Source organism: Dromiciops gliroides, chromosome 1 (genome assembly GCF_019393635.1).
Source record: "Dromiciops gliroides isolate mDroGli1 chromosome 1, mDroGli1.pri, whole genome shotgun sequence".
NCBI classification, from domain to species: domain Eukaryota; kingdom Metazoa; phylum Chordata; class Mammalia; order Microbiotheria; family Microbiotheriidae; genus Dromiciops; species Dromiciops gliroides.
The window spans coordinates 499,095,538-499,121,646 of NC_057861.1; the positions used below are offsets into that span (position 1 = coordinate 499,095,538).

Here is a 26,109-nt window from a genome sequence, read left to right on the forward strand (position 1 = left end):
CTTATACATGGAGAAACTGAGGATCAGGGTGAAACAGTGAAGCGCGGCTCTGTGATTGAAACACAGGCCCTCTCACTCCAAGTTCTGAGGTTTTCGGTATGAAGACTTTGAGCCAGGAGATTTAGAAGATGCAGATCTGGGTCCCCAGCAAACTAACTGTGGAGGGGAATGATATCTCTGGGCAGAAAAACATTATATGCGATAATTAATGGTAGATGCACCAGAGAATTGTAACCAAATTGACTGGTTGGTAAGTGTGGGTTTAGGGGTGGGGTTGGATCAGAGGCAGGCTTCCTTGGAGAGGTGTCATTACAATTGAGTCCTCCAGAAGGGAGAGGGTTTCAACTGGAAACCTGGCGGGCACAGCATTCTAGGCATAACAAAAAGATTGGAAGTGGGAAAGCCACATTTCTGTACTGAGAGCTTTCTCCAACAGAGAGTTCCTCAGGTGCTTCCTTTCTATTGGCTGCTTCCTTACTAACAACAAAAATGCCCAGGTCTCCCCTATTCTCAAGAAACTTAGACTTGATTTCTGCTATCTATCATTCTAAATCTCTCCACCCTTTTGTGGCTAAGCTCCTTGAGAAAGCCATCTATTAATAGTTCTGTACACTTCACAAAACCTTTGACTGATTAACTCAAGAGTTCTTTCATCTCCAAAAAACCCTGTACTTTTGACTGTCCATTGCTATCTATTGTCCCACATGTCTCGACCCTTTCCTGGCTAAACTCCTTCAGAAGGCCTTCTAGAATTGCTGCTTCTGCTTCCTTTCCTCTCACTCCCTTCACTCTTTGCAGTTTGGCTTCTGACATCATCATTGACCGGAAATTGTTCTCCCTAAAGTTACTAATGAACTCTTTTAAAAAAATACAAATTATTAGGACTATATTTATATGTAAAGCTGAATAATAGACGATATTCTGGAATTTTTGCAATTTTGATCAGTGTATAAATAACAACTTTGATTTTGTTTTTCACATTATCACTGGGAAGAAGTACTGGATAATTGTGGAACAAATTTTCTCATTACAATACTGCTTCTGTCACTTAGAATTTTTATAAAGTTTGTAGCTGAAGCCTGAAGCCCTTTTCATGAAATCCTCATTCTCTCATCACCAGGGTCACATCCAAAGTATTTCACCTGGATTTCTTTTTTTTTTGGTGAGGCAAATGAGGTTAAGTGACTTGTCTAGGGTCACACAGCTAGTGACTGTTAAGTGTCTGAAGTAAGATTTGAACTCAGGTCCTCCTGAATCCAGGGCCGGTACTCTATCCACTGCGCCACCTAGCTGCCCCTCACCTGGATTTCTTGACCAACTTCTAATCTCAAGGCACTTGGAGGTTTAACCTTTCTTTGATCAAGTTGGCTGCTATGAAGGAGTACTGTAGCCATATTTGGATCAAGTTTTATAATTACTCCTGTCTCCCTAATTTCAGTTATCATGGCAGTATAAACTCCTCCAAATTCTAACTCATACTCTTGATCAACTTTGCTTCATTCATAGCACTAGGTACTGGTGCAAATACTGAAAATATTTGGTTAACCTGATATTGCATCCCTTCTGCCCCTTTTTTGTTCTTTGTTGTGAGGTATGATTCTCAACTTGACTACTAGGTGCTCCAGTGACTATGAAATTTAAAGTAGTATAGGACATTTCTTTTCAAGTTGGAGTAACAACATATTCTCCATCAATTATTCCTACTCATACTGCACCAATGGGACCATTCCAAGGAATATCTGATAATGAGAGGGCTGCAGAAGCACCATTAATTGCTAAGACATCAGGCACATGAACACCATTTACTGCTAAAAGCTTACAAAGAACCTGTGTATTATAAAAGTAGCCTGATTTGGGGGGGGGGGCAGCTAGGTGGCAAAGTGGATAAAGCACTGACCCTGGATTCAGGAGGACCTGAGTTTAAATTCGACCCCAGACACTTGATACTTACTAGCTGTGTGACCCTGGACAAGTCACTTAACCCTCATTGCCCTGCCAAAAAAAAAAAAAAGTAGCCTGATGGAAAGAGAGCCCTGAATGAACCGTCTATAATTCAACTTGTGAGAATTTCTTTATCAGGAGAACCAAACTCTCTTCTAAGATGGTTTGTGGGAATTCTACCTGCTGCAACAGCTTTCTGTTCAACCACTAAAGGCATGACCTGCGAAGGTGAAGGATTTTTTTAATGACTCCTATGACCATCACAGCTGTTTCACCTGACTGTACTGCAGCACAGCCATCTGCAAATCTAACCAGTTTTCCATAGGATATTTTTAGTTTTCTGCTTTTGAAGTCCATAGCCACAGTCCTGACCTTCTTGCTTCCCCAGAACCCTTGACACTGTCTAGGAGGGAGCGTCTGGCCATGGTCCAGCACAAGAAAGGGCCAGGTCTTCAGTGGCTGGCCAGAGCCACAGGCAATAAACTCTTTATTTATTTTTTAATTAATTATTTTTTTTGTGGGGCAATGAGGGTTAGGTGACTTGCCCAGGGTCATACAGATAGCAAGTGTCAAGTGTTTGAGGTCATATTTGAACTCAGGTCCTCCTGAATCCAGGGCAGGTGGTGCTTTATCCACTGTACCAACCAGTTGCCCTCGGCAATGAAATCTTTTTTTTTTTCTTTTTTTGGTGGGGCAATGAGGGTTAAGTGACTTTACCAAGGTTACACAGTTAGTATCAAGTTTCTGAGGTAGGATTTGAACTCAGGTCCTCCTGAATCCAGGGCTGGTACTTTATCCACTGTGCCACCTAGCTGCCCCTAAAGCTGTCTATACTAATTTTTGTTTTGTGGGACAATAAGGGTTAAGTGACTTGTCCAGGGTCACACAACTAGTAAGTGTCAAGTGTCTGAAGCTGGATTTGAACTCAGGTCCTCCTGAATCCAGGGCTGGTGCTTTATCCACTGTGCCACCTAGCTGCCTGGCAATGAACTCTTAATAGCTAAATATTGTAGTGACTTTCCTCAGTTCTCCTCTTCCTTGAGCTCTCTGTAGCCTTTGACAATATTGATCACTCCCTTTTCTTTCATACTCTTTTTTCTCTAGGTCTAAGTGACACTGCTCCCTCCTCAATTTCCACTGACTTGTTGTACTTTCCTTTTTTTTTTTTGCAGGGCAATGGGCATTAAGTGACTTGCCTAGGGTCACACAGCTAGTAAGTGTCAAGTGTCTGAGACTGGATTTGAACTCAGGTACTCCTGAATCCAAGGCAGGTGCTTTATTCACTGGGCCACCTAGCTGCCCCCTGGACTTTCCTTTGCTGGTCACTCCCATTACCCCAAGGTTCTGTGATGTACCCTCTACTTCTCTCTCTCTCTCTGTGTATGTATGTATATATATATATATATATATATATATGTATGTATGTATGTATATGTGTGTATATATGTATATACACACACACATATGCACTATTTCATCACTTCCCATGACTTCAATGATCATCTCTCTCCTGTTTCTCACATCTACTTAACTAGGCAATGAGGCACCCTTGGGGGGAAAATATGAGGCTGTAGGTGGTAGGAAAGTCAAACCATCACCATTGTTACTTTCATCTCCCCTAAGAGCAGAATGGAGAAGAGAGCCCATGATCCTGGGTTCAAGAGCCTTGGGAATTTCAGAGTTTTCATCCTTATTCCTGAAGACATCATCCTGGAAACTGCTCCCATAGGCACAATAGCCACAGCTACTGAAGTCCCAGAAAAATAGTTTTTGTCATCAAAGTCCTTGATACCGTCAAATGCTTCAGCATCCAACATTTGTCATTTTATCAGTAGAAATGACATTCAAAGAAGAGGCAAGATCTTCTGTTTGCCACTTTGCCCTAAGGACCATGATACCTTTCCATCTGACTGGTATCCAAAACCTTCCATGTGTTGTCTTCTACATTAGAACAGAAGTTTCTTGGGAGCACAGACTCCTTTACACATAGTAAACACTTAATAAGTGCTTTTTCATTCATTCATTCATTCATTCATTCATTCATTCATTCATTCATGCATGTATTCATTCATTTTCTCACTCCCCCATATCCAATCTTGTTCTCTCTACCTTCATAAATCCCTCATGTAGTTCCCCTTCTCTCCTATGACCCTGCCTTGTCACCTTTCATCTAGACTATTTCAATGACTTTTTGGTTGGCCACCTTGCCTCAAACTACACGATTTTCCTAAAATGTGGGTCTGAAAATACCACTCCACTATTTGATCAACTCCAGTGGTTCTTTATTACACTAAGGATAAAAAATAAAACTCTCTGTTTGGCTTTTAAAACATGTCATAACCTGGCCCCTCCCTACCTTTCCAGGCCTCTTACATATCACACCATCCATATGTTTGGGATGGAGTACCACTGGGCTCTGTGTTATTCCTCTAGCATCAAACTCCAGCATTTTCAATAGCTGTCACCACTCCTGGAATTCTCATCCCCCTTTTCTCAATCTCCTGATTTCAGTGGCTGCCTTCAAGTCTCAACTAAAACCCTGCCTCTATAAGCAGCCTTCATGGATCCCCCTTAGTTATAGTGACTTCCTTCTGTTGATATCTCCAATTTATCCTGCTTATATCTTGCTGTGCAGCTAGGTGGTGTAGGAGATAGAACACTGGGCCTTGAGTGAAAAAGACTCATCTTTCTGAGTTCAAATCTAATCCCAGACCCATACCAGCTGTATGATGACCCTGGCAAGTCACTTAATCCGGTTTGCCTCAGTTTCTTCATATGGAAAATTAGCTGGAGAAGAAAATGGTAAACCACTCCAGCATCTTGACCAAGAAAATCCTAAATGGGCAGCTAGGTGATACAGTGGACAAAGCACCGGTCCTGGATTCAGGAAGACCTGAGTTCAAATCTAGTCTCAGACACTTGACACGTACTAGCTGTGTGACCCTGGGCAAGCCACTTAACCCTTATTGTTCCACACACAAAAAAAGACACAAAACAAAAAAGATATTGAAATATATTTGATGCCTAATTGATGAGGGCACAGAATCCTGTTCTATAAAGCACTAGATGGCTCAGTCCTATATTTAGGGTCAGGAAGACCTGAGTTCAAATCCTCCCTCAGATGCTTACTAATTGTGTTTCTGTGGGAAAGTCACTTAAACTTTGTCTGTTTCAGTTTCCTTTTAAATTCCTTTTTCTAGGAATAGTTCTTATGTTTGATACCCAGAATCCAAAAGAAGGTGAAAAAACAAAGCAACAAAGAAACCCAGGACATGATGTCTACCCTGAACTCACTCCCTACTCCTCCCCTACTTGTCCTGCTATTGATCCACTCTGGCTCCTAAGAAACCCAGCCATGCAGCCCACCTTCTCTGTCTCTTTCCAGGACCATGGAGATCTGGGCTCCAGGATGGAGAAGCCTGCTCTGGCCTGGACAGATAGCCAGTGAACCTCTGCAGTGCTCCATATAATGGAAGGTCACTGGGGCCACACAAGCCAGTGCTGGGGCAGATAGCATTCAGTAGGACACCCAGGAACAGAGGGAAAGGGACAGATGTCTGGGCTTGAAACAGAGCTCAACCCCATATCCCTTCCCTCACCCAATGCCACCTCCTCCCAGAGGCCCAGAGACATAATCTACAAAAGTCAATCCCATAACATTAGCACAGCAGCCCTCTGAATTGCCAGTATCCAACCAGAAAACTGAGGAACAAGGAAGCAGGACAGTAAACCAGCTCGGGCCACTTCTGTTCCTCCAAAAGTCACTTGGGGCAGAGACCCAGCCTAATTCTAAGCCCCTTTGCCTTCCTGAGCTGTAGCCAGGTTGGGAAGTGGAGGAGGATGGGAGTTGGGGGGGAAGTGTCTGACTATAGAATGTCTTTACATTGTGACTTACTCAGAATTTGAATTTGGCATAGAAATGTAAATTCTTTGCTATGCATTCATGGCCTTAAATGAACACTGGAAGAGCTGTGGGTTTTTTTAATTAAAAAATGGGAATGAATAAATTAGGAAACTTTTCATCTGCTGACCATTTTTTCTGAAGTACTATGATTAAGAACTTATACTGTTAACCAAGCTATAAGGAGTTAATGTTTTAATCAAGTATATACATAGATTTTTCTGTTTGTTTGTTTGTTTTGGTGAGGTAATTGGGGTTAAGTGACTTGCCCAGGGTCACACAGCTAGTAATTGTTAAGTGGCTGAGGCCGGATTTGAACTCAGGTACTCCTGACTCCAGGGCTGGTGCTCTATCCACTGCGCCACCTAGCTGCCCCACATAGATTGTTTTTTGTTTTTTTTTTTAGTGAGGCAATTGGGGTTAAGTGACTTGCCCAGGGTCACACAGCTAGTAAGTGTTAAGTGTCTGAGGCCGGACCTGAACTCAGGTACTCCTGACTCCAGGGCCAGTGCTTTATCCACTGCGCCACCTAGCTGCACCCCAACATAGATTTTTTTTTTTTGAAGGGCAATGAGGGTTAAGTGACTTGCCCAGGGTCACACAGCTAGTTAAGTGTCAAGTGTCTGAGGCTGGATTTGAACTCAGGTCCTCCTGAATCCAAGGCCAGTGCTTTATCCACTGCGCCACCTAGCTGCCCCCCCAACATAGATTTTTAAAAAGGGAAACAGAGGGTTTTTTTTCTCTTTCTCCTGCAGTGGCAGAGGGGTGGGTTAGAAATGGAAAGTATTTCCGGTAAAACCAAGATTATTTGAGATATGATTGATAAAAGTAAATAGAAAGTCATAATTTGCACTTAAAATGTGAACAGAGGATTTGAGAGTAAACAGTTTGGAAACTTTTAAGGAAAGAAAAAAATGAGTTTACTGTTACTTTGCATGTTATTTAGAGACAGATTTGAGAGCTATGCCAGTGAAAAATCTCAAAGTAAAGTAAAAAAGCTTCCACTTTGCAACAGAAATGGCATTTAGCCCTTTTTTGGCTCACAAAGTGAAAAAAGGTTTGTGCCAGAGAATAAGCCAAAAAAAAGTAATTGAAGTTAATTCGAACATCTAGTTAGATATTTATGGAGTCTGGCAAACTAAAATACTGGTCAATTACAAGGTAATGGGGAAACTGAGCCAGAGTGATCTTACCTTAGGCAGAAATCAAGATTGTCCTCTTGGCCTTTTCCCAGATAGAGACCTCCACCTGTACCTAGTATAAAGATCAATCATTAGAAATTACTTCTATGTCATAAATAAACTGGTAAATTCTCAGTAAGACCATTCCTTGTTTAGGAATTTCACAACCCATAAAAAGTTCTTTTCTCAGGGTGAATGACCTTGCTCACACAAGTGGTTTCAAGAAACCTGGAAAATTTACAAATTAAAGGGAGCCTACAAGGTCTCTCTTTTTTGTGACTTTTCTCATATAGTAATCACCAACTTTGCCCTTATTTCCAAAATTCTTCCAGCACTTTCCTCTCTTGTTTTAGGGAGGAAATATAACACACACACACACACACACACACACACACACACACACACACATGTGGAACAGGAATGTTTCCCACTCAGCTATTCCCCAGTCTGGCTATGAGGTGAAATTGTTACTGCATGACTAGTTGTCACTTGTGCCTCTTACCTGAAGTCAAACAGAGCTAAGGATGCTTTGTCCTGCCATGTATGTTCATTTAGGCTTAAGCCTGAAGGACCAATTTGATGCTTTTATCATGTCCCTGCATTTCCTTTTATAACAGATTTCTAGAATCAGAGCCAGTGGGCAGTAAAAGATCTGAGCACAATATAAGTATGTAAGATCTTACTGTTTCAGTCTGAATGTGTAGTCATTCCATATCCCAAATAACTAAGCAAATGAGTACTTGGGCTTGTCATCTGCCTGGTACTACTTAAAAATTATAATTGGAGTAAAGTCAGTTTCTTGTAAGTAAATTCATTTGTACAACCACAGAACCTGGGGATGGAAAGCCTCTACCCATAAGAGTATTGTTACTTATGATTTTATGTGTAGAATGGGATCCTCAATCCCATCTGAGCCTCCTAAAGCAATTGGAATCAATTAGAGTTGACTGTTTTGAGGAAGCAACAACAGCAGACAGTCCTGCATGTCAAATATAAATTATTCTAATGGGACATGTAAAGGCTTCAAAGATCTGAAATTTAAAGTGAATCATGGGTTAATACAGTGAGATGCAGATATAATATTTAAGCTACTTGGCATAGAAATTCTCATCCTTTATTTTAAATAACTAAAGGGCATGAGTATCTGACTTTGTCATCTGTTATCAGTTATGCATCTTTTGTGTATAAAACATGGTCCTCAAATGTTTTGTTTTAAAAAAAAAACTTATGTAAGAATGTTTGGATATGGATGCAATTGTGTTAAGGACCAAACTGTTATTCCATTAATTATTAAAACTGAATTGGGGGCAGCTAGGTGGCGCAGTAGATAGAGCACTGGCCCTAGATTTAAGAGGACCTGAGTTCAAATCCGGCCTCAGATACTTGACATTAGCTGTGTGAACCTGGGCAAGTCACTTAACCCCAATTGCCTCACAAAACAAAGAAAACCCAAAAAACAAAAAAGCCAAACCTGAATCAGAAACATCTTAAGTTTGTTTTGAAGAAGAATTTTTTTAAAAAAAAAAGGATCTAATTTTATTGAAGAAGAAAATTTTAATGAAATCAGTTTCCTTACAGGAGAGCAACTTATGGAATGAAATTACAGATCTTTAAAAAAAAATAACAAATCATTCAGGGAGGGGAGTGCTTCTTGGTCCTTAGCTGGCTGGAGTAGGTGGCTTCTGATACCATCATGGGATGATGACAGAGATATCTTCTAAATCTATGATTGTGAAATCATAGTTTAGAATTGGAAGGTACCTTAGGGGCCATCTCATCCAATTATCTCATTTGACAGATGAAGAAAATGAGACCCAAAGAGAAATGTCTTACTCAAAGTTGATTCAAGTATGTAGACAAAATGGAAATATACCAAGAGCAGAAGTTCTGTGAAATATAGTTTTTACCTTAATACTTATGGTACTATAACCATAAGCACAAACTCATTCAAAAACACATTTAGTTGCTTATAGGGGGCTTCTAGGGGTCACAGTGGAAAAAGTACTAGCCCTGAAGTTGAGAGAACCTGAGTTCAAATCTGATCTCAGGTACTTACTAGCTGTGTGACCCAATTGCCATCTCCAGATATCATGAGATGGATAGATAGTAGACAGATAGCTAGATAATATATATAGATGATAGAAAGATAGATTAGATAGATGATTGATAGATGGAGAGAGAGAGAGAATTAGATATTTCTATCTTGCCACTAGACTCAGCTGGCTCTGGAGCAGACAATGAGGTTGGTGACTTTGCACAGCCCTTCCTCACTTAAATCTAATGCTTTGCAAGTCATGGTATCTGTCTGGTCCTCTTTGAGAATGAAGAACAAACAACTTCAACAATATTTGCTTACAACTATTAAAAAAGCCTCTTCTTTGGTTTCACACTGGAAAAGATAGAGGAAGAGCACTGGATTCTTCACACACAACAAAAAGGTGTGGTTTTTTAAAATTTTGGTTTTGTCTCAATGTTTAAAATGTTGGTATAAAACAGAAGATACGATGGTACTCAAAGTGTGAATATGAGTAGTTGCTTTTCCAATCGCTGGAAGAGGCTTTTCCCTTGATCACTAACACCAAACAGGCTAATATATTCTAAACATCTCTATGAAGTCAGATGACTCCCTCCTAATTACTTGCTGAGTCATTTCTATGTCTAATTGAAAGGATCATTGAAAGGAAATAACATCCATGAGATCATAGCCTTACCTTAGTGATGGAAGAACCCTTAGTGACCATTTCATCCAACCCTCTCATTTACAGAAGAGGAAACTGAGACCTAGAAAAGCTAAATAATTTCCCTAAGGCCATACAAGGGGAAAGGTGGCTAAGCCAAGATTTGAGCTGAAACCAAATCCATTCTTTTCTTACATTGTACCATGCTGCCTACCCACAAAACTAAGAGGGTGAAGGATGTCTTAAATTTGTTGTTGTTGTTCAGTCATGTCCAACTCTTTGTGATCCCATATGAGGTTTTCTTGGCAAATATACTGGAATGGTTTGCCATTTCCTTCTCCAGCTAATTTTATAGGTGAGGAAACTGAGGCAAACAAGGTTAAGTGACTTGCCCAGGGTCACACAGATAGTAAGTGTCTGAGGTTGGATTTGAACTCAGGTATCCCTGACCTGACTCTGGGCCCAGTGCTCTACGTACTATGCCACCTAGCTGCCCATCTCACAAAACTAAAATTGTGACTGATGATTTAAGTGTCTTAAACCTACAGATCCTTATTATATGTGAAACCAAGGCTATTGTGTTTCATAACCAGATTTTCATGAAATTACATTAGCATTTACTTGTCATCAGAGAAATGAGGGGGAAAAGGATGAGTGGATCATACAATGAGAGGGAGGAAAACTTAACATATGCATATATATACATATGTATAATAGTAATCATATGCACACACACACATATATATATATATATATAGACACATATATGAATATAGAAGCTCATAAAATCCTTGTTCAATTCAGCATCTTTACCCTTAGTAGTTTCCTAGAAACTAACTTGGAAAGCTAATGTGGTGAATGACATTCTGTGTGCACAGCTCTAAGCAATGCCTCTCTGGGCAAAACAGAATCCACTTATGTAGGAACTCTGTCACAAAGAAGACCTAGGGATTTCTGACAAGACAGCCAAGCCCATATCTCCATCACCTCAAAATAGCAAGAAATATGTTCAAGAAAGTAAAAGAAAGGAGTAGGGGGAAAATCTTCATAAGTTGTTTGTAGCAAAAAACCCCAGCAGAATAATAATAAAAATATTTCTATGGCATTTTGAAGTTAGCAAAGAACTTTACAAATATTATCCCATTTAACCCTCACAACAACATGGGGATGCAGGTGCTATTATCCCAGTTTTATAGATGAGGAAACTAAAGTAGACAGAGATTAAATGACTTGCCCCAAAGCTAGTGTCTGAGGCCAGATTTGAAGTCAGGTCTTCCTGACCTCAGGTCCAAGCAAAGAGTAACTGTAAAAGAGCTCCTACTACACTGCAGCAATACTGCAGAGATGGAGTTAGGTTTTAAGGCAAAATCTCTAGGATAGAATAATTCTACATCAACAATTAGATCCCGGGGCAGCTAGGTGGCACAGTGGATAAAGCGCTGGCCCTGGATTCAGAAGGCCCTGAGTTCAAATCCAGCCTCAGACACTTGACACTTACTAGCTGTGTGACCCTGGGCAAGTCACTTAACCCTCATTGCCCCGCAAAAAAAAACCCCAACCAACAAACAAAAAAACCCAATTAGATCCCAAGAAATGAGAATCAACTACCCAACCAACAAGTATTTATTAAGTGTTCACTATGAGCCAGGCACAGTGCTAGTCACTGGCTTACAAGTACAAAGAATCAACTAATCTCTGTTTACAGAGATAACATTCAAATGGAACACGATAGGTACCCATAAAAACATGCATCATAAGTATAAAGTGATAAAATATGTATACACAGATATATCGTGTTTATGTAACATATATTATACATGTGTATGTGTATGCAATTTATGCATGCAATATAATACACACATAGTTAAATATGCAATATGTGTGCCTATATGTGTATGTAATATATATTATATATATGTATATGTATGTATGGTGGATGTAATGTGTAATATGGTATACACCCAGATATGCAGTAGTTAAATATGATAATTTGGAATGGAGGGCAACTAGCATTTGAAGGAATCAGGAAAGGATCATTAAGAAGATAGTGCTTGAGCTAAATCTTAGCAGCAGAAAGGGACTCAGCACAGGAGCAAGTGAATTCCAGGCATGTCAGTCAGCCAGTGCAAAAAGGAATGAAGACAGAGGTGGAGTGTCATGTGTGATGAACATAATCCTGAGTGTGATTGATAGGTTAATTAATTTTTTTTTTTTTTAGTGAGGCAATTGGGGTTAAGTGACTTGCCCAGGTTCACACAGCAAGTAAGTGTTATGTGTCTGAGGCCGGATTTGAACTCAGGTACTCCTGACTCCAGGGCCGGTGCTCTATCCACTGCGCCACCCTGCTGCCCCTGATTGATAGGTTAATTAAAAGAAATAAAGGAAAATATAAGGAGAGAAAATAGAGCACTTATTGAAGAATTTTTAAAAGACAAATGAGAATATAAAGATTAGAATAGATAGAATATTTTAATAAAAGATATGGACACTCTAAAAAAGAAATAGAAAACAAGAATGCAGAGATTCAAAACGGAATAATAGAACAATGTAAAAAGACAACAATTTTGTTTAAAGGCAAGTTCCAAGAATTTGATTATGGACTGGAAGGGGAAGAAGAAGCTGGAATCTGATTATTTGAAGCAAGCATTACTTGACACATATCTGGTCCTAAATTTTTTAAAAGTAATATAACAGTGTTTTATGGTGAGAATAACAAATTCAAAATTATGACCTTGAATGTTAATAGTCTGACAGCCAAAAATCTCAAGATTTGCCATAAAACTATAAGGCTAAAAAACATTCTCTAATATATAAGTGGTCAAATTGTATGCATAAACAATTTTTAAAAGTATATTTAAATGACTGACTTTCTGAAAAATTGTTCAAAATGCCTCATAATCAGAAAAATGTCAATGAAAACAACTCATGCACTTACTCACACCTATGAAATTAGCAAAGATGGTAAGCTTAGAATATCCCTTATTGGAAAGGATATAGGAGGATAGGAACTTTGCTTCTCTACTGAAAATTGGTCAAAGCAATTTGGAATTATGGAAGAAGTTACTAAATTATTCATATTCTTTTGTTGTTTTTGTTTTTTGGCCAGGCAATGAGGATTAGGTGATTTGCCCAGGATCACATAGCTAGTAAGTGTCAAGTGTGTGAGGCTGGATTTGAACTCAGGTCCTCCTGAATCCAGGGCTGGTGCTTTATCCAGTGTGCCACCTAGCTGCCCCCTTATTCAAATCCTTTTGATAGACATTCTACTATTGTGTTTACATCCCAAAGAAGTTAATGACAACAAGCAAATACCCATAGTGCAAAAAAATACCTCACTCAATAAACTCCACTGGCTCCTTAATTAATTATAAGATAAAACATGAAGTCTCTTATTTGGTATTTAAAGTCCTTCCTGCTACACACCTGCAGAGAGAAAACAGATGAAGTCTGATAGCAGATTGAAGCATAAATTTTTCACTTTTTAAATTTTTCTTGCTTTTTTGCAACATGGCTAATATGGAAATATTTTTTGCATTATAGCATATGTAGAATTGATATTACATTTCTTGCTTTCTCAGTAGGTGGGAAAGGGGCAAGAGGGAGGGAGACAATTTGGAACTCAAAACTTTAAAAAAATAATGCTAAAAATAAATAAATAATAAATTTGTTTAAAAAGAAATGAAGCTCTTCCTAACCTGGCACTTTCCTACCTTTTCAATTTTCTTATATTCTGCTCCTCTCCACACACTCTGTGGTCCAGTTATACCAACCTTCTTGTTCCTCAAACACAACACTCCCTCACCATCCCAGTGCCTTGGTACTGCTTGTTTCCTATGTCTGAAATACTCCTTCCCAATCTCTAACTATTAGAGTCCCTTTGTTGTTCAGTCATTTTTCAGACCTGTCTGACTCTTTGTGACCCCATTTGGGGCTTTCTTGGCAAAGATACTGAAGTGGTTTGCCAAACAGAGTTAAGTGACCACCCAGGGTCACACAGCTAATAAGTGTATGAGGTCAGATTGGAACCCAGGAAGATAAGTCTTCCTGACTCCAGGCTGAGCAAGCTATGCATTGTACCACCAAGCTATGAAAATGTCAGGTCCTTGAGGGTATGGACTGTTTTTGATTTTTTTCTTTATCCCCAGGGCTTAAGCACATATCAAGCCCTAAATAAATATTTTCATATATATTTTATTTTTCCAGTTTTTAGTTATAACAAATCAAGTAAGCAACTCCTCTAATGACAAATACAGAAGTAGCATCCCTGCCCTCAGGGACCTTGTATTCTAATGGGGAGACTATACAAATAGGGAATGGGTGGCCAGGGAAGGGTATTTTTGTGTGAGAAGTCACAAAGATAACAGCACATTCCACAGGCAAGGGATGAGTTGTTTTGGTTACAGAAGAAAGCAGAAAAAAGGCAGCTAAGGAAGGTGAGGGAAGGGAGAGAAGAGGCTGAAATATCCCAGGGAGTGCTACCACCCAGTCAATCAGTCAGCCAAACAGCATTTTTTAAGCAAGAGCTCATTATTTGCTAGGCCCAGTGGCCTAGTTCCTTCTAGGCATGGCTTTTTATGTGTCCAATGATTAGAGAATAGCAATCCAATTATGGCATATAAATGTAATGAATTCTTGTCCCATAAGGAATGAAGGTATAAAGGATTCAGCTAATTATGCAAAGACTTGATGCAGACAGAAGAAAACAGAGACAAAAGAGCAATTATGTACAATAATTATAACAAAGTAAAGAAAGCTAAAATTAAAAGGTAATAAACCTTGGGTCAAAAACAGCACATCCTAAATGTTTTCAGGCAACTTAACAGTTTAATGGCTTAAAACAGCACTAAGACTTTTTTCATACCTGTGAAATGGAGGATAACTTCTCTCTCTTAAAAAAACAAACAAACCAGCAAAACCACAATAGTGGAAACTGACATGTCTTATGAGTCATACTCTCTGTGAGGTGGTTTTTAACCATGGGAGAGAGTGACTGAAGCTGTTAGGGTGTTACTGGGGTCAAGGTATCTATCTTGTCAAAACAAAATATATTGAAATCAAAGATGTTCTAGGAAATCAATTATCATGAGACTCCTGGAAGTAAAAAGTTTAAGTGCCACTGAATAGACTTGGGCACCAAATCAAATTTTTTTTAAGTCTAGAAACTTCGTATTACCATTAACAAACCTTACAAGATTATTCAAAATATAACATTTTCCATTTCAAAGTAAGCAACTTGGCATACTGTGTTTGTGTGTGTGTGTATGTGTGTGCATTTTAAAGGAATACCCAGCATAAATGTCTCCAGAGAAACCTATGGACTTGGTGCTAAGGAGTTTCTTCTAAGAAGTTGGTTACTATCTATGATATCAATCTTAAAAAGTTTGGGGTGTCCCACATAATAGTACCCTTGTTACCTTTATGACCCATCCTGTATTTATTATCTTAAATTTCCTTGAGCCTAAGTGTATTATCATTTTCTCTCTAATGGAGATAATAAGCTTATTATCAATTGTATGAACTCTTTGTTCTAAACCTTTTTTGAGGTCTTCAGTGATCAAGGCTATGCTAACTCAGTCATATTCCCTCTCAGCCTCAAGTCTTTTCAGAAATTATAATTCAAATCTACCTCCCTTTTGGGAAACTTTCCATCTCTTGCAGTATCATAGAAGCACCCCATCCTATCATAGTATCATACATATTGATTTTTTTGCCCCACATGTCTCTGGCTCTTTTTATATTTTTTTGAATAAAATGCCATGCAGTAGATTTTGTGAAGCAGTAATAATAATAATCTCTAGCATTTAGATGGGTTTGCTAAGCACCTTACAAATGTCTCATTTGATCCTCACACCAACCCTGGGAAGTAGATGCTATTATTGTCCCCATTTAACAGGTGAAGAAATTGAGGCAGAGGTTTAGTGACTTGCCCAAGGTCACATGGCTAGTGTCTATCCACTGCCTAGGCACCTAGTTGCCTCTAAAACTGCAACATTTTATTTTGAAAATTCTTGCATGCATTCATGCCTTGTTCAAATATAACCTGGAATTCTCATTTTGAAGGAGCTATTTGAATTTTGCTGTTACAGGTGACCAGATCAAACAGGATCACAAGATCATGGATTTAGAGTCAAAAGGAAATTTGAGAGGTCATCTAGTCATATCCCCTCATTTTGGAGAGGAATGCAAACAGGAGGGCCCAGAGACAATGTCACTTATCTAATGTCCCACCTATACGACATGGATTGAGGAAGGGTTGTTGTCCGTGAGGTTTCCTTGGTAGATATGTAAGTTGTTTACCAAATTGTTTACCATTTTCTTCTCCCACATATTAAGACAGAATACTATTCATCAGGCTATTACTTCATTTGATAGGGTGACTGGCTGTTAGGCCTGAATTTGAGAAGACTATCTTAACGTCAGTTTCCCTCTATAAAATGGAGAGAGCACAGACCTCACAGGATGTTGTTGAATTGTTTCAGTCCTGTCCTATCCTCTGAGACACTCTCTGTATGGAGTTTTCTTGGCAGAGACACAAGAGTGGTTTGCCATTTCCTCCTCCAGCTCATTTTACAGATGAGGAAACAGGCAATGAGGATGAAGTGATTTGCCTAGGCTCACACAGCTAGTGTGAAACCAGATTAGAATTCAGGTCTTCTTGACCAGAAGCTCAGCACTCTTCTCAACTGTTCCACCTAGCTGCCCCTCACAGAATGGTGAGGATCAAATGAGGTCACCTTATTTCCTCATTTCTCACCTAGGCACACTACTTTGGGCCTTCTGACTTTTCTACCATGCTCCTAAGTCAAGTCTTTTCCCTGGCATCCTTCCTCTTTTTTTTTTTTTTTTTTTGTGAGGCAATTGGGGTTAAGTGACTTGCCTAGGGTCACACAGCTAGTAAGTTTTAAGTGTCTGAATCCAGATTTGAACTCAGGTCCTCCTGAATCCATGGCCAGTGCTCTATCCACTGCTCCACCTAGCTGCCCCCCTTCCTAACCATTTTCAGCTTAGGTTGGTCATGTCTTCCTTAGATTGGAAGCTCCTTGAAGGCAGGGCCCCAGGCACTTAGCCTGGCACATAGTAGATACTTAATGTTACTGATCAACTGAATGGATTCTATAAAGAGCATTCCCAACCTTTTCAATGTTAACTATGTGGCCATCTGAGATTCAGGTCAACTCTAAAATAAAAATTATCATTTTACTCAAAGACCTCAATTCAGTGATAGAAAAGGTGACCTCCCCCAACAAAAAAAAAACATGTTTAATAGGAGCTTTCATTAGAATATTATAGCTAGGTCATCTTGAAAAATTCTTGAACTTAAAGATGACTCCTGCATGTCACCTCCATGTCACTTTAGGCCCATACATCTATGTCTACATTTAGATCAGAAAGAGATTGAGAGTCAGTAATTCCAGAACCACACCCAGATTGACTGATTTGCTTTATATCAAGGTTATATATATAATATATATATAACAAATTGAGGTTTATTTAAAAAGGTAAGGCTTTATACATACAATTTAAAAATGAACATTTATGTCTGGAATTAAGCAATATTAGAAGCTATTTATAACAAAGTAGTATACACATTTCACAATTGTAAAAATGTCACAAGAAACCCAAATTCCTGCTAGGTTCCCCTGGGTGATTCAGGTGTTTTATCCAAATGATACACAGGTTAGGTCACTTCTTTCTGTGAAGCAGTCCTCCTTCAGTTAAGTCACACTTGAGGGTAGCTGGCTGCTGTTGCTATTCCACAGTGGTTATTCTGGTCCCTGGTCATTAAAACGTACCCTCGGTCACCCCACTCCTCACCCCAGCTGAAAAGAAAGTTAAGTAGTAATAAGCTTCAGAGCACCATCCAAAAGTACACTTTTACTGCATGGACACAACACTTTCTTGACACCTGATGTGACTAAATTCAGAAAATGATTTGGACCTTTCAGAAAGCAATGAAAATAATTGCTGGGGACAACTTCATTGCTGTTTGGTTGATTAGTTGCATCTGACTCTTCATGACCCCATTTTTAGCTTTTCTTGGTAAAGATAACTAAAGTGGTTTGCCATTACCTTCTTCAGCTCATTTTCCAGATAAGAAAACTAAGGTAAAGTGACTTAAGGGACTTGGCCAGGGTCACACACAGCTAGCTAGTAAGTGTCTGAGGTCAGATTTGAACTCAGGTCTTACTGACTTCAGGGCTGGTGTGCTTTGTCCACTGGACCACCTAGCTGCCCTATTCAAGTCAAATACTCATCAAGAAGCACTTTGAAGGTTTTCCAAGTGCTTTACTCAGAGCACCTTGTGAGCCAGTCTGACAATAACAGTATTAGAACAGTCCCACAGACTAGCCAACAGGAAACCTTTTGTACTATCTAGTCATCAGTGCCCCTTTCTTCAAAATGAAATAACCCAAAGTTGGCAGGTCCATGACATTGCAGGCAAAAAGCTGGTTTACCTGTTCTTGACAATCCAGTATTTCTTTCCATTTTTTCCCTCGACACCATAGCCCACAACCAGCACACCATGATCTAGTTGTTCACTACTGCATTCTGGTTCATAATAAATACCTAGGATATTTAAGTGAAATATTAACTTGAGATATACTAACTAGCAAATGGCAATAACATGGTTTTAAGTGCATTGCTACAAAAATAATGAAGAACAAATGCTCACCAGATCGATAGAACTGGAATGATTCATGTCCTGCATCAACTGCAACAGAGATGGGACCCACAGTTGCCACAGCCTTTCTGAGTGACTTCTCCTGCCCCTTTGGGAGGTCCACAAATCCTGTGACATTAGCACCGGAGAATTTTGTCCTGTACCGACAAGTGCTATCCTTTTCAAATGAAACAGATAAAAGGTCTGGTTTAACAAATTATCAGTGGTTTGGCCCTGATGAATTTAAAATTGATGGTAAGAAATTAATGGGCAATGTTTTCCCAATTAAGGTATTAGATAAATAGCTCAAGAAGATAGCTGGATTTGGGTGGGTAAAGGACTATTGGAAAGTCACATTGAAAGAATGACACATGGTATAAACCAGAGGGCTGGTGATATTCCTACACATTACTCCTAAGTCAATGTACATCCCACACAGTTTCTAATGCATGCTTCAGTGGCCCCCCATTTCTACTTGGGTTTGATACCACTGCTGTAAAACAACCTATTGATTAGCAACTATTTTTTTTGGGGGGGGTGAGGTAATTGGGGTTAAGTGACTTGCTCAGGGTCACACAGCTAGTAAGTGTTAAGTGTCTGCGGCCAGATTTGATTTCAGATCCTCCTGACTCCAGGACCGGCACTCTATCCACTGCGCCACCTAGCTGCCCCAATTAGCAACTATTAAGGGCCTACTGGTTGTAGCAGAGTCCAGTGAGACCTAGGTTTGAATCTAGCTCTCCGCTTCCAAGCTCAATGATCATATGCCTGAGGTTGAGAGGTTATCAGAAACAGAAGGACAATACCTCCCTGTGACAGGATTGTTTGAGGATCAAATGAAATTAAGGGAATGACATGATTTATAAACCTTAAGGATGATATAAATGTCAGCAGGTCTTAGGCAACATTCCTAAGGAAGCATTTGTGAGAACTAGATGTTAGGAGGTATAAGGTTGGGTTACAAAGGCAAGGATGGATGAAGGTGCAGGGAACCTGGGTTCAAATCCACACTTTGGCATTTGTTGTTATGTTTGTGATCTTGAACAAGTTATTATAAAAGAAAGATTTCTGAGCAAATGATCTGTAAAGTGTCTGAGACAACAAAGGATACATAGTTCCTAACTTGTTGTATGTATACCTACTTATGCTCTTATTAAAAAATGATCTCCTCTGGTGACTGTATACATAGTGAAGACAAATAAATTTAATTATTAATGTATTTTGGATGCAGTTGTAGATTGTTTAGGGAGGGAGGTGGTATTTAAGTCTGCCCTCTCTGCAAGTCTCCATTCAACTCCCATCTCCTTAAATGAGACTCTCCTTTCAAAGACAGCTCAACCAAAATGATGGATAATCCAATAGTTATGCTTACCGTTGCCTCATAGGGATATGATTCCTCTGTATCAATGCCTCCATTTTCCTTCACATATTCAAAGGCTTGATCCATCAAGCCACCATTACAACCTTCATTGCCTTCCTCTGTAGAGCAGTCAACCAAATTCTGCTCACTAAGTGAAACAAGTTGTCCTGTTTTATGGAACCACTGACCTTCCAGGGAACCAGTTGCACTAAAGGCCCAACAGGAACCACACTCACCCTGAAAAAATCAAAAAGGGGTGGTTAGTGTACAAGAGAATTTCAGCAATCTTTTAAACACAGATGTAAACAATTTAAAGATGGAAGGGAAGTCAGTGACATTTCTGATCTGAAGTTTCATATTAAAAAAAGACTTTTAATCATAAGCTTCATTGAGTTTTATCTGAGTATCGATGGATCAAACTGAAGCAACTTGAATACCTGATTCTTAACAGGAGTTACATAGCCTTTTTCTCTCCAGTCTACAGATTTAGGGGTTTGTGAAAGGAGAGGCTCATGAAACAGAGTTCCTTTGGTCTTCCTTTGAAATCCATTTTGTCTAAAGCCATTCATTATTTGCCTGAATTCTTCATTGGTCTAAAATGGAAAGAAAGGTGATTTATATAAAGTATATTGGGAGCAAAAGATAATTGACTCCTCAGTATTTACATCAGATTGTCCCAGCACACCCACCATATCACCAAACTTGTTTATTTCCATCTGGAAACTATGTTTGCCAGCACTATACTCCAGATTGTGCATTTCAATCTTTCTCAAGTTCTTCTCCCATGTTGCTCTCCTCCAACCATCTTCATCCTGGAAGCAAGTACACAAATGTGAGGTTCAGTAAGCTTCTGCTTATATCCCTATACATACAAGTTAAACTATCCTCAGCCCAAATCCACTGTCCATAACTGGGTTAGCCCACAGTTAGGGCGGTGACCACATCCAAATACTGCCCTCCCACAAGGGCTTCCAAGCTCTCATGCTATAGACATCCTGTGGGAAAAGCAGCCATCTTGAGCAAATGAAGCTCTTGTTTAGACAATTGGCTTCTGGGGAAAAGGCCATTTCCTTAGTCCACCTTGGACATAATTGTATTTGACATAGTTGAAAACAAGGTAGTTTAAAGGTTACCGCTGCATAGGTTTTTCTGTGCTGGGCCTTCCATTGGTGCCATTTAGCATCTAAAGTCTGGTCAAGTTGTGGAGCAGCAGCTACTATCCCCAAGCACAGGGAAGCTAAACACAGGTAGAAATTCATGTTTCAAACCTTAAAGGGGAAAAAGGAAGAAAGATATGAAAGGCACAGGATTAAAAATCAAGTCAGACCTAAAATGAAAACTCTTATTTCTTTGGAAAAAAACACAATTCACTTCACAAAATAGTCATACAATATCTAGTTAAGCGCTAATCACTGTGTGTGGGCTGGGGTAGGGTGAGGGAAAATACAAGAGAGGTAATGCTGATCTAAAGTTTTTCAGGAAGGTTAGATGTATATACAAAACTAATAACAAGACAATGCTCAATTACATGCCAACATCAAAAGAAAAGATAATTAAAAACTGAGTTTCCAAGACACCCCAGTTCAAAAGTAGCAGCTATTCTTTTTTTTTTTTTGGTTAGGCAATTGGGGTTAAGTGACTTGCCCAGGGTCACACAGCTAGTAAGTGTTAAGTGTCAGGGCAGATTTGAACTTAGGTCCTCCTGACTCCAGGACCGGTACTCTATCCACTGCACCACCTAGCTGCCCCTGTAGCAGCTATTTTTTTTTTTTTAGAATAACAAAAAATATTTTACTAAAACATAAAGATTTACAGAAGTTTCCAGACAAGCCATACAAAATGGTCACAAGCTTTTCTTGAAGGGAGGTTTCTACACTTGACAGCAGAATCACGATATTAGTGAGGGCTGTGATGTTTAATGTTCCTATTTTTGTTCAAACAACCAAGCTTGTCCATCTACAGTGTCTAAGGAGTTAGACTTGGCTAGAGGGCATATTCTAAAGTACAACTGGTTAGCTGCTTTAACCAATGCAATTATCGTCACCATAAAAAGGGAAAAGGAGCCCACAAAACTTGAAGGAAAAAAAGACATACCCCTGCAGCTAACCGACAACTACTTTCATTCACAGTGCTGATACTTAAACCATGATGGGAGAAATGAATAAAAGCAGAGCTGGACCACTGCTTTTAAACAATTTCACAACAATCCAGATGATACTTCTAGCCTCTGCTCATGCGTTACAACAGTGAATCAGGACAAGACAGAGATTTGCTAATGTGCATTTAATCACCAAAGGACTAAAGATGGTCTGGGTTTTTAATCTGTAATGTTTCTAAGACTGTGTCCATTAAATGCAAACAAAAAAGGAAGAGGTCTTGGCAGAACAGGAGAAGTGATGCACACTTGATGTTGAGATTGAATTTAAATATTATTCATGGCATATAGCCTAGTCGATGCTCTGGCTGTTTCTATGGCTTGGGCTTCATTGGTCTTCCACTGCTCAGCTACATCATTTGCTAATGGATCATCTGGATTCTGAGCACTTAACAAAGCTTGGATTGAGAGCAGCACTGTACAAATCTGCAATGCTGGAGACCATTTATCTTTCAAAATATCTAAACATATTCTTCCCAACTTGTCTACATTAGGGTGATAAATTTTGGTCATGAAACGTACTTTAGGAGCTGCCATTGGGTATTCTTCTGGAAGAAATAGTTCAAGTTTAAAAGTCCCTCCCTCAAAGGGGGAATCCTGTGGGCCTGCAATGACCACATGAAAATAACGTGCGTTGCTTTCGTCTGGTTCTGCTTTTATCCCAGGAACTGGTTCTGCCAGCAAACGCTGGGTTTCCTTAATAATCCTGCGGGGCAGCGCGGCTATCTTGTCTGATCCGGAATTCAGCCTCGGGGTCTCATCTCCGGACACCACCCCTTCCGGGCGATGCCACCCAGCAGCTATTTTTAAAAACTGAAATGTGCTCCTAAATTTAATGGCAGTGGTTCCCCAAATGGAAGCCAACATGTTACCACAGTGGTTAGAGGCAGCTAGGTGGCTCAGCAGCTAGAGTGGTGGACCTGGAGTTGGGAAGACATGAGCTCAAATCTTGCCGCCAACACTTACCAGTAGCTATGGGGCTGGGAGCAAGTCACATAACCACTCTTACCCTCAGTTTATCTGCAAAATGGGGATAAATTATTATTAGTAGTACCTACCCTCACAGGGTTGTTGTGAGGGTAAAATGATATAATATTTGTGAAGCACTTTCCAAACCCTAAAGCACTAAGCTATTTATTATTGTTCTTTTTGTTATTTGTTAACCACTCATAGTTTGAGGTTAGACCACATCCCAGTCTCTGACTGTCCATCTGAAGGACTTGTCTCTAAGACAATTACACTAATAATCACCTACTCAGCCTTCTCTCATGTTCCCAACCTCCCCCAACTAAAGGCAGTTATGATGAAACTACTGCCAAGCAGCAGCCATGGGGAAAAAGGGGGAAGGGAAGGAGTTGTAGCTGGAGCAGTGACTGGGAAAAGGCTCCCTCTCTCTTCCTGTGAGTCCCCCATGATGAGGCAATAGTGTAAGGAATACATAGATACTATTACATTATCTTTCTTCCCCAACCCATTCCTTTTCCAAACTCTGACACCTATCATTGTCAAGGATACCACTGTCCTTCCTTAGTTTTCAAACTCAGAATCACCTTCAACTCCCCCTCATCCCACATATCCAAGCAGTTGCCAAAGCATTTTCTTCAACTGCCTGAACAACAGTCTAGTTCAGGCCCTAATCACCTCTGCAATGCATTCTTGCAATAGCCTTCTAACTCACCTCCCTGGCCCAAGTCTTCCTCCATTCCATCATATCCTCACACAGCAGCCAAAATCATTCTAAAGTGCAGTCTAAAGTGACCATTTTTCTCAGATCTTCTCCAGTACACTTGAGTGATTCTACTGCCCCTAGGACTGTATTATTTCATTTTGATCTGATACTTTTAAAAACTCCTAATTGTGTTTATATTAGCACAGGAGTACATGTATAATGTATAGAAATAAATGTACATATACTGATCAAGTGCTCACTAGATTTTTCCTAATGGGGGTGTGTCTTTTCAAAAGTCTGTAGGCTTCTGTTTTATTCAGGGCAGAGACTGTCTTTGATATCCCCAGTGCTTTGCAGAATGCCTGGCACATAGTAGATTCTAAATAAATGTTTTTCTTAAAGCCAGTACAACATTTCTAAGCCTCTCCCTAAACCTTAATCACCAAACTTACCTTATCCAGAACTCAAAACCACTCCATTTCTCAGAAGCATGACCAAGCAACATACTAGGCTAGAATAGAGTTAGATTTGGCTTGAATCTGCCGGGGGTTCAAGCCTGACCTCTGCAGTTATTACCATATGGGCATACATATATGTACATGCCATTTCATCTCAGGGTCTCAGTTTCCCTAAGGTCCCTTCCAGCTCTAAATTTATGATCCTATTGAGTATAAAGTTAAGTCCTTACAGTCAGCTGTGGAAGAGAAGGAAAATCTTTTCTGCCTTTTCTATAGCAGAGTGAGACAGCCACCTTCAGACCTTGAGATCCTATAAGCCTTAGATAGAGGCCCTGGATGCCAAAATCCATCTGTTACATATAAGGATATGGAATGTGATCACATAACCTCTGGACATCTAAACCTCCTGCATCCAAAATCAACTTCTTGCCTGCCTTTCTTTCCTAACAAGGCCCACCTCTTCAGGCCGGGAAAGGAGGTCAGGTGGAGGTGCCGATGAGCCAGGTGAGCCAGGACCCCCAACAAACACCAGCCAGGCAGAAGGGACCTGGCTGGAGGCCATGAGCCAGCCCTCTCAGCCCTATCCCCATCCCCCAGCTCCAGGGCACTGCCTGTGGGGAGTTTGCAGGGCATCCTAAGGGGCCTTTCAAGGGGGCCCAGGGAGGAGCCCTTTCCCTCCTCCTCCTCCTCTCCAGCAGAACCATACACGCGGATAGGAGCAAGTTCATTTACACTTCCCCAGCACACCCACCCCCAACCCCCAACCCAGGGATGTCTGCTGACTTTGCACGGAGGTCATCCGCGGATGAAGGAATCCTGGAAAGGGAGAGGAGCTTTCATCAAATCCGGGAAGGTAATCATGGTACATTCCGGGCTGGCCACTCCTCATCCCCAAATCCATCCAAACAGATGACCCTTCTCAATGCCGCCCTCCCTGTCCCCTCCTACTTACAGTCTCCTCCCCCATTAAGTGCAGGTCAAAAACACACCCCATACTCCATAAGCTGCAGACTCAGCTCCCTGCGCTTGCGTGACAATTGATAAATGGTAATAAAAAGGAAGGCAAACGTTCCTCCAACACTCTGTAAGGGTTGCAGAGGGCGTTACAGATCTTCTCCAATGAGAGCTTCCTGGGAAGAAGAGGCTATTTTTTTTGTCCTGGTTTCACAGAGGCTCGGGGAAAGGTTACATCGTCCTATACTCAGCTGTCCCCCTCCCCCCCTCCCCCACTGGTGGATAGACTGCTGGAAGCGTACACACACACACACACACGACCAGAGAGGGCCAAGCTCTGTCCCCCCCCTCCCCCAAGAGTATATGACTGCAGCAACTGCAACAACAAACTGTTCCCCAATCATCCCTTTTCCCAAGCCCAGGCTCGATCTTCCTCTTTTCTTCCCTCGCATCCCGGGGGTGCCCCGGGGCCAAAGGTGTTTTCCCTTACCGAGCCCTTTCCCTAGACCTGGGAGCTCCGGCTGCCCAGCCCAAACCTGAACGTCTCAGCAGCAGTAGCACCAGGGTCCGGGTGGCGGAATGCTTTTCCCTTGGTCTAGTAGCTCCTCTTTTATGTCAATGTCCTGGGCTAAGCCCGCCTGGTCCCGCTATCCATCGTTGCCATTGGCTCTGCCGGGATCAAGGGGTGGGGCCAATGGTGGGTCAGTGACTCCGTGGCGCGTGATGCGTCTGGGTCTCAACGTGTTGGGTTTTGCTATATTGCCTTAGGGGTGGAGACGCGATGGGCCAGGGGGGAGGGGGAGGGAGGGGTTTGGCGAACTGGGAGCCTGATTTATTTTATTTTGCCTATGGAAAGGTGAAAAGGGTCTGAGCTTCTCCCAAGGGGCCTCTGCTTGGCTGTGGGATAGAACTGGGAAGTGGGTGGGAGGGAGGAAGGAATACCCTAGTCACCGCGAACGACCAAGTGGTTTGGCAGAGGTGACCCCTATAAACCACTTGTATATTCACTAATTCATTTCAGCATTTAGAGAATCATACAGTCCTGCGTTTTATAGAAATCGAGGCTCAGGGTCAAACAGCAAAGGGTGGCTCTGTGATTGAAACCTGGGCCCTCTCACTCCAAGTTCTGAGGTTTTCTGTATGAAGACTC

The 26,109-nt window shown here is 40.7% G+C and overlaps 2 protein-coding genes across 4 annotated transcripts; both read right to left on the reverse strand.

Annotated features, from left to right (window-relative positions):
• Positions 1–17,125: 17,125 nt before the first annotated feature.
• LOC122740390 (procathepsin L-like) lies at positions 17,126–25,604 on the reverse strand. 3 transcript variants are annotated; one of them, XM_043982529.1, is made up of 9 exons: positions 25,450–25,532; positions 22,845–22,898; positions 20,857–20,991; positions 20,413–20,535; positions 20,161–20,316; positions 19,736–19,960; positions 18,376–18,541; positions 18,158–18,269; positions 17,126–17,521 (listed from the first exon to the last, which is right to left on the reverse strand). In XM_043982529.1, exons 3-9 carry the CDS (start codon positions 20,980–20,982, stop codon positions 17,422–17,424), a joined length of 1,008 nt encoding a protein of 335 aa, XP_043838464.1. In that variant the 5' UTR covers positions 20,983–20,991; positions 22,845–22,898; positions 25,450–25,532; the 3' UTR covers positions 17,126–17,421. The 3 variants fall into 3 exon arrangements, with proteins under 3 accessions (XP_043838464.1, XP_043838455.1, XP_043838471.1); XM_043982520.1 differs by lacking the exon at positions 22,845–22,898 and having other exon boundaries at positions 25,450–25,604; XM_043982536.1 differs by lacking the exons at positions 22,845–22,898; positions 25,450–25,532 and adding an exon at positions 24,789–24,807.
• Positions 21,001–22,834, reverse strand: LOC122740413 (ubiquitin-conjugating enzyme E2 N-like). Its single transcript, XM_043982580.1, has one exon. The coding sequence runs from the start codon at positions 22,743–22,745 to the stop codon at positions 22,146–22,148; it is 600 nt and encodes a 199-aa protein (XP_043838515.1). The 5' UTR covers positions 22,746–22,834; the 3' UTR covers positions 21,001–22,145.
• Positions 25,605–26,109: the final 505 nt, after the last annotated feature.

Excerpts from the sequence above, each read along its gene's own strand:
- LOC122740390 (XM_043982520.1), bottom strand. The coding sequence starts at position 20,982 with ATGAATTTCTACCTGTGTTTAGCTTCCCTGTGCTTGGGGATAGTAGCT. Across the intron at positions 20,536-20,856 it reads ACAGAAAAACCTATGCAGCG|GATGAAGATGGTTGGAGGAG; the intron begins GTAACCTTTAAA and ends ACTTGCTTCCAG. Across the intron at positions 17,522-18,157 it reads TACTGGATTGTCAAGAACAG|CTGGGGTGAGGAGTGGGGTG; the intron begins GTAAACCAGCTT and ends CTTTCTTTTCAG.
- LOC122740413 (XM_043982580.1), bottom strand. The coding sequence starts at position 22,745 with ATGTTGGCTTCCATTTGGGGAACCACTGCCATTAAATTTAGGAGCACA.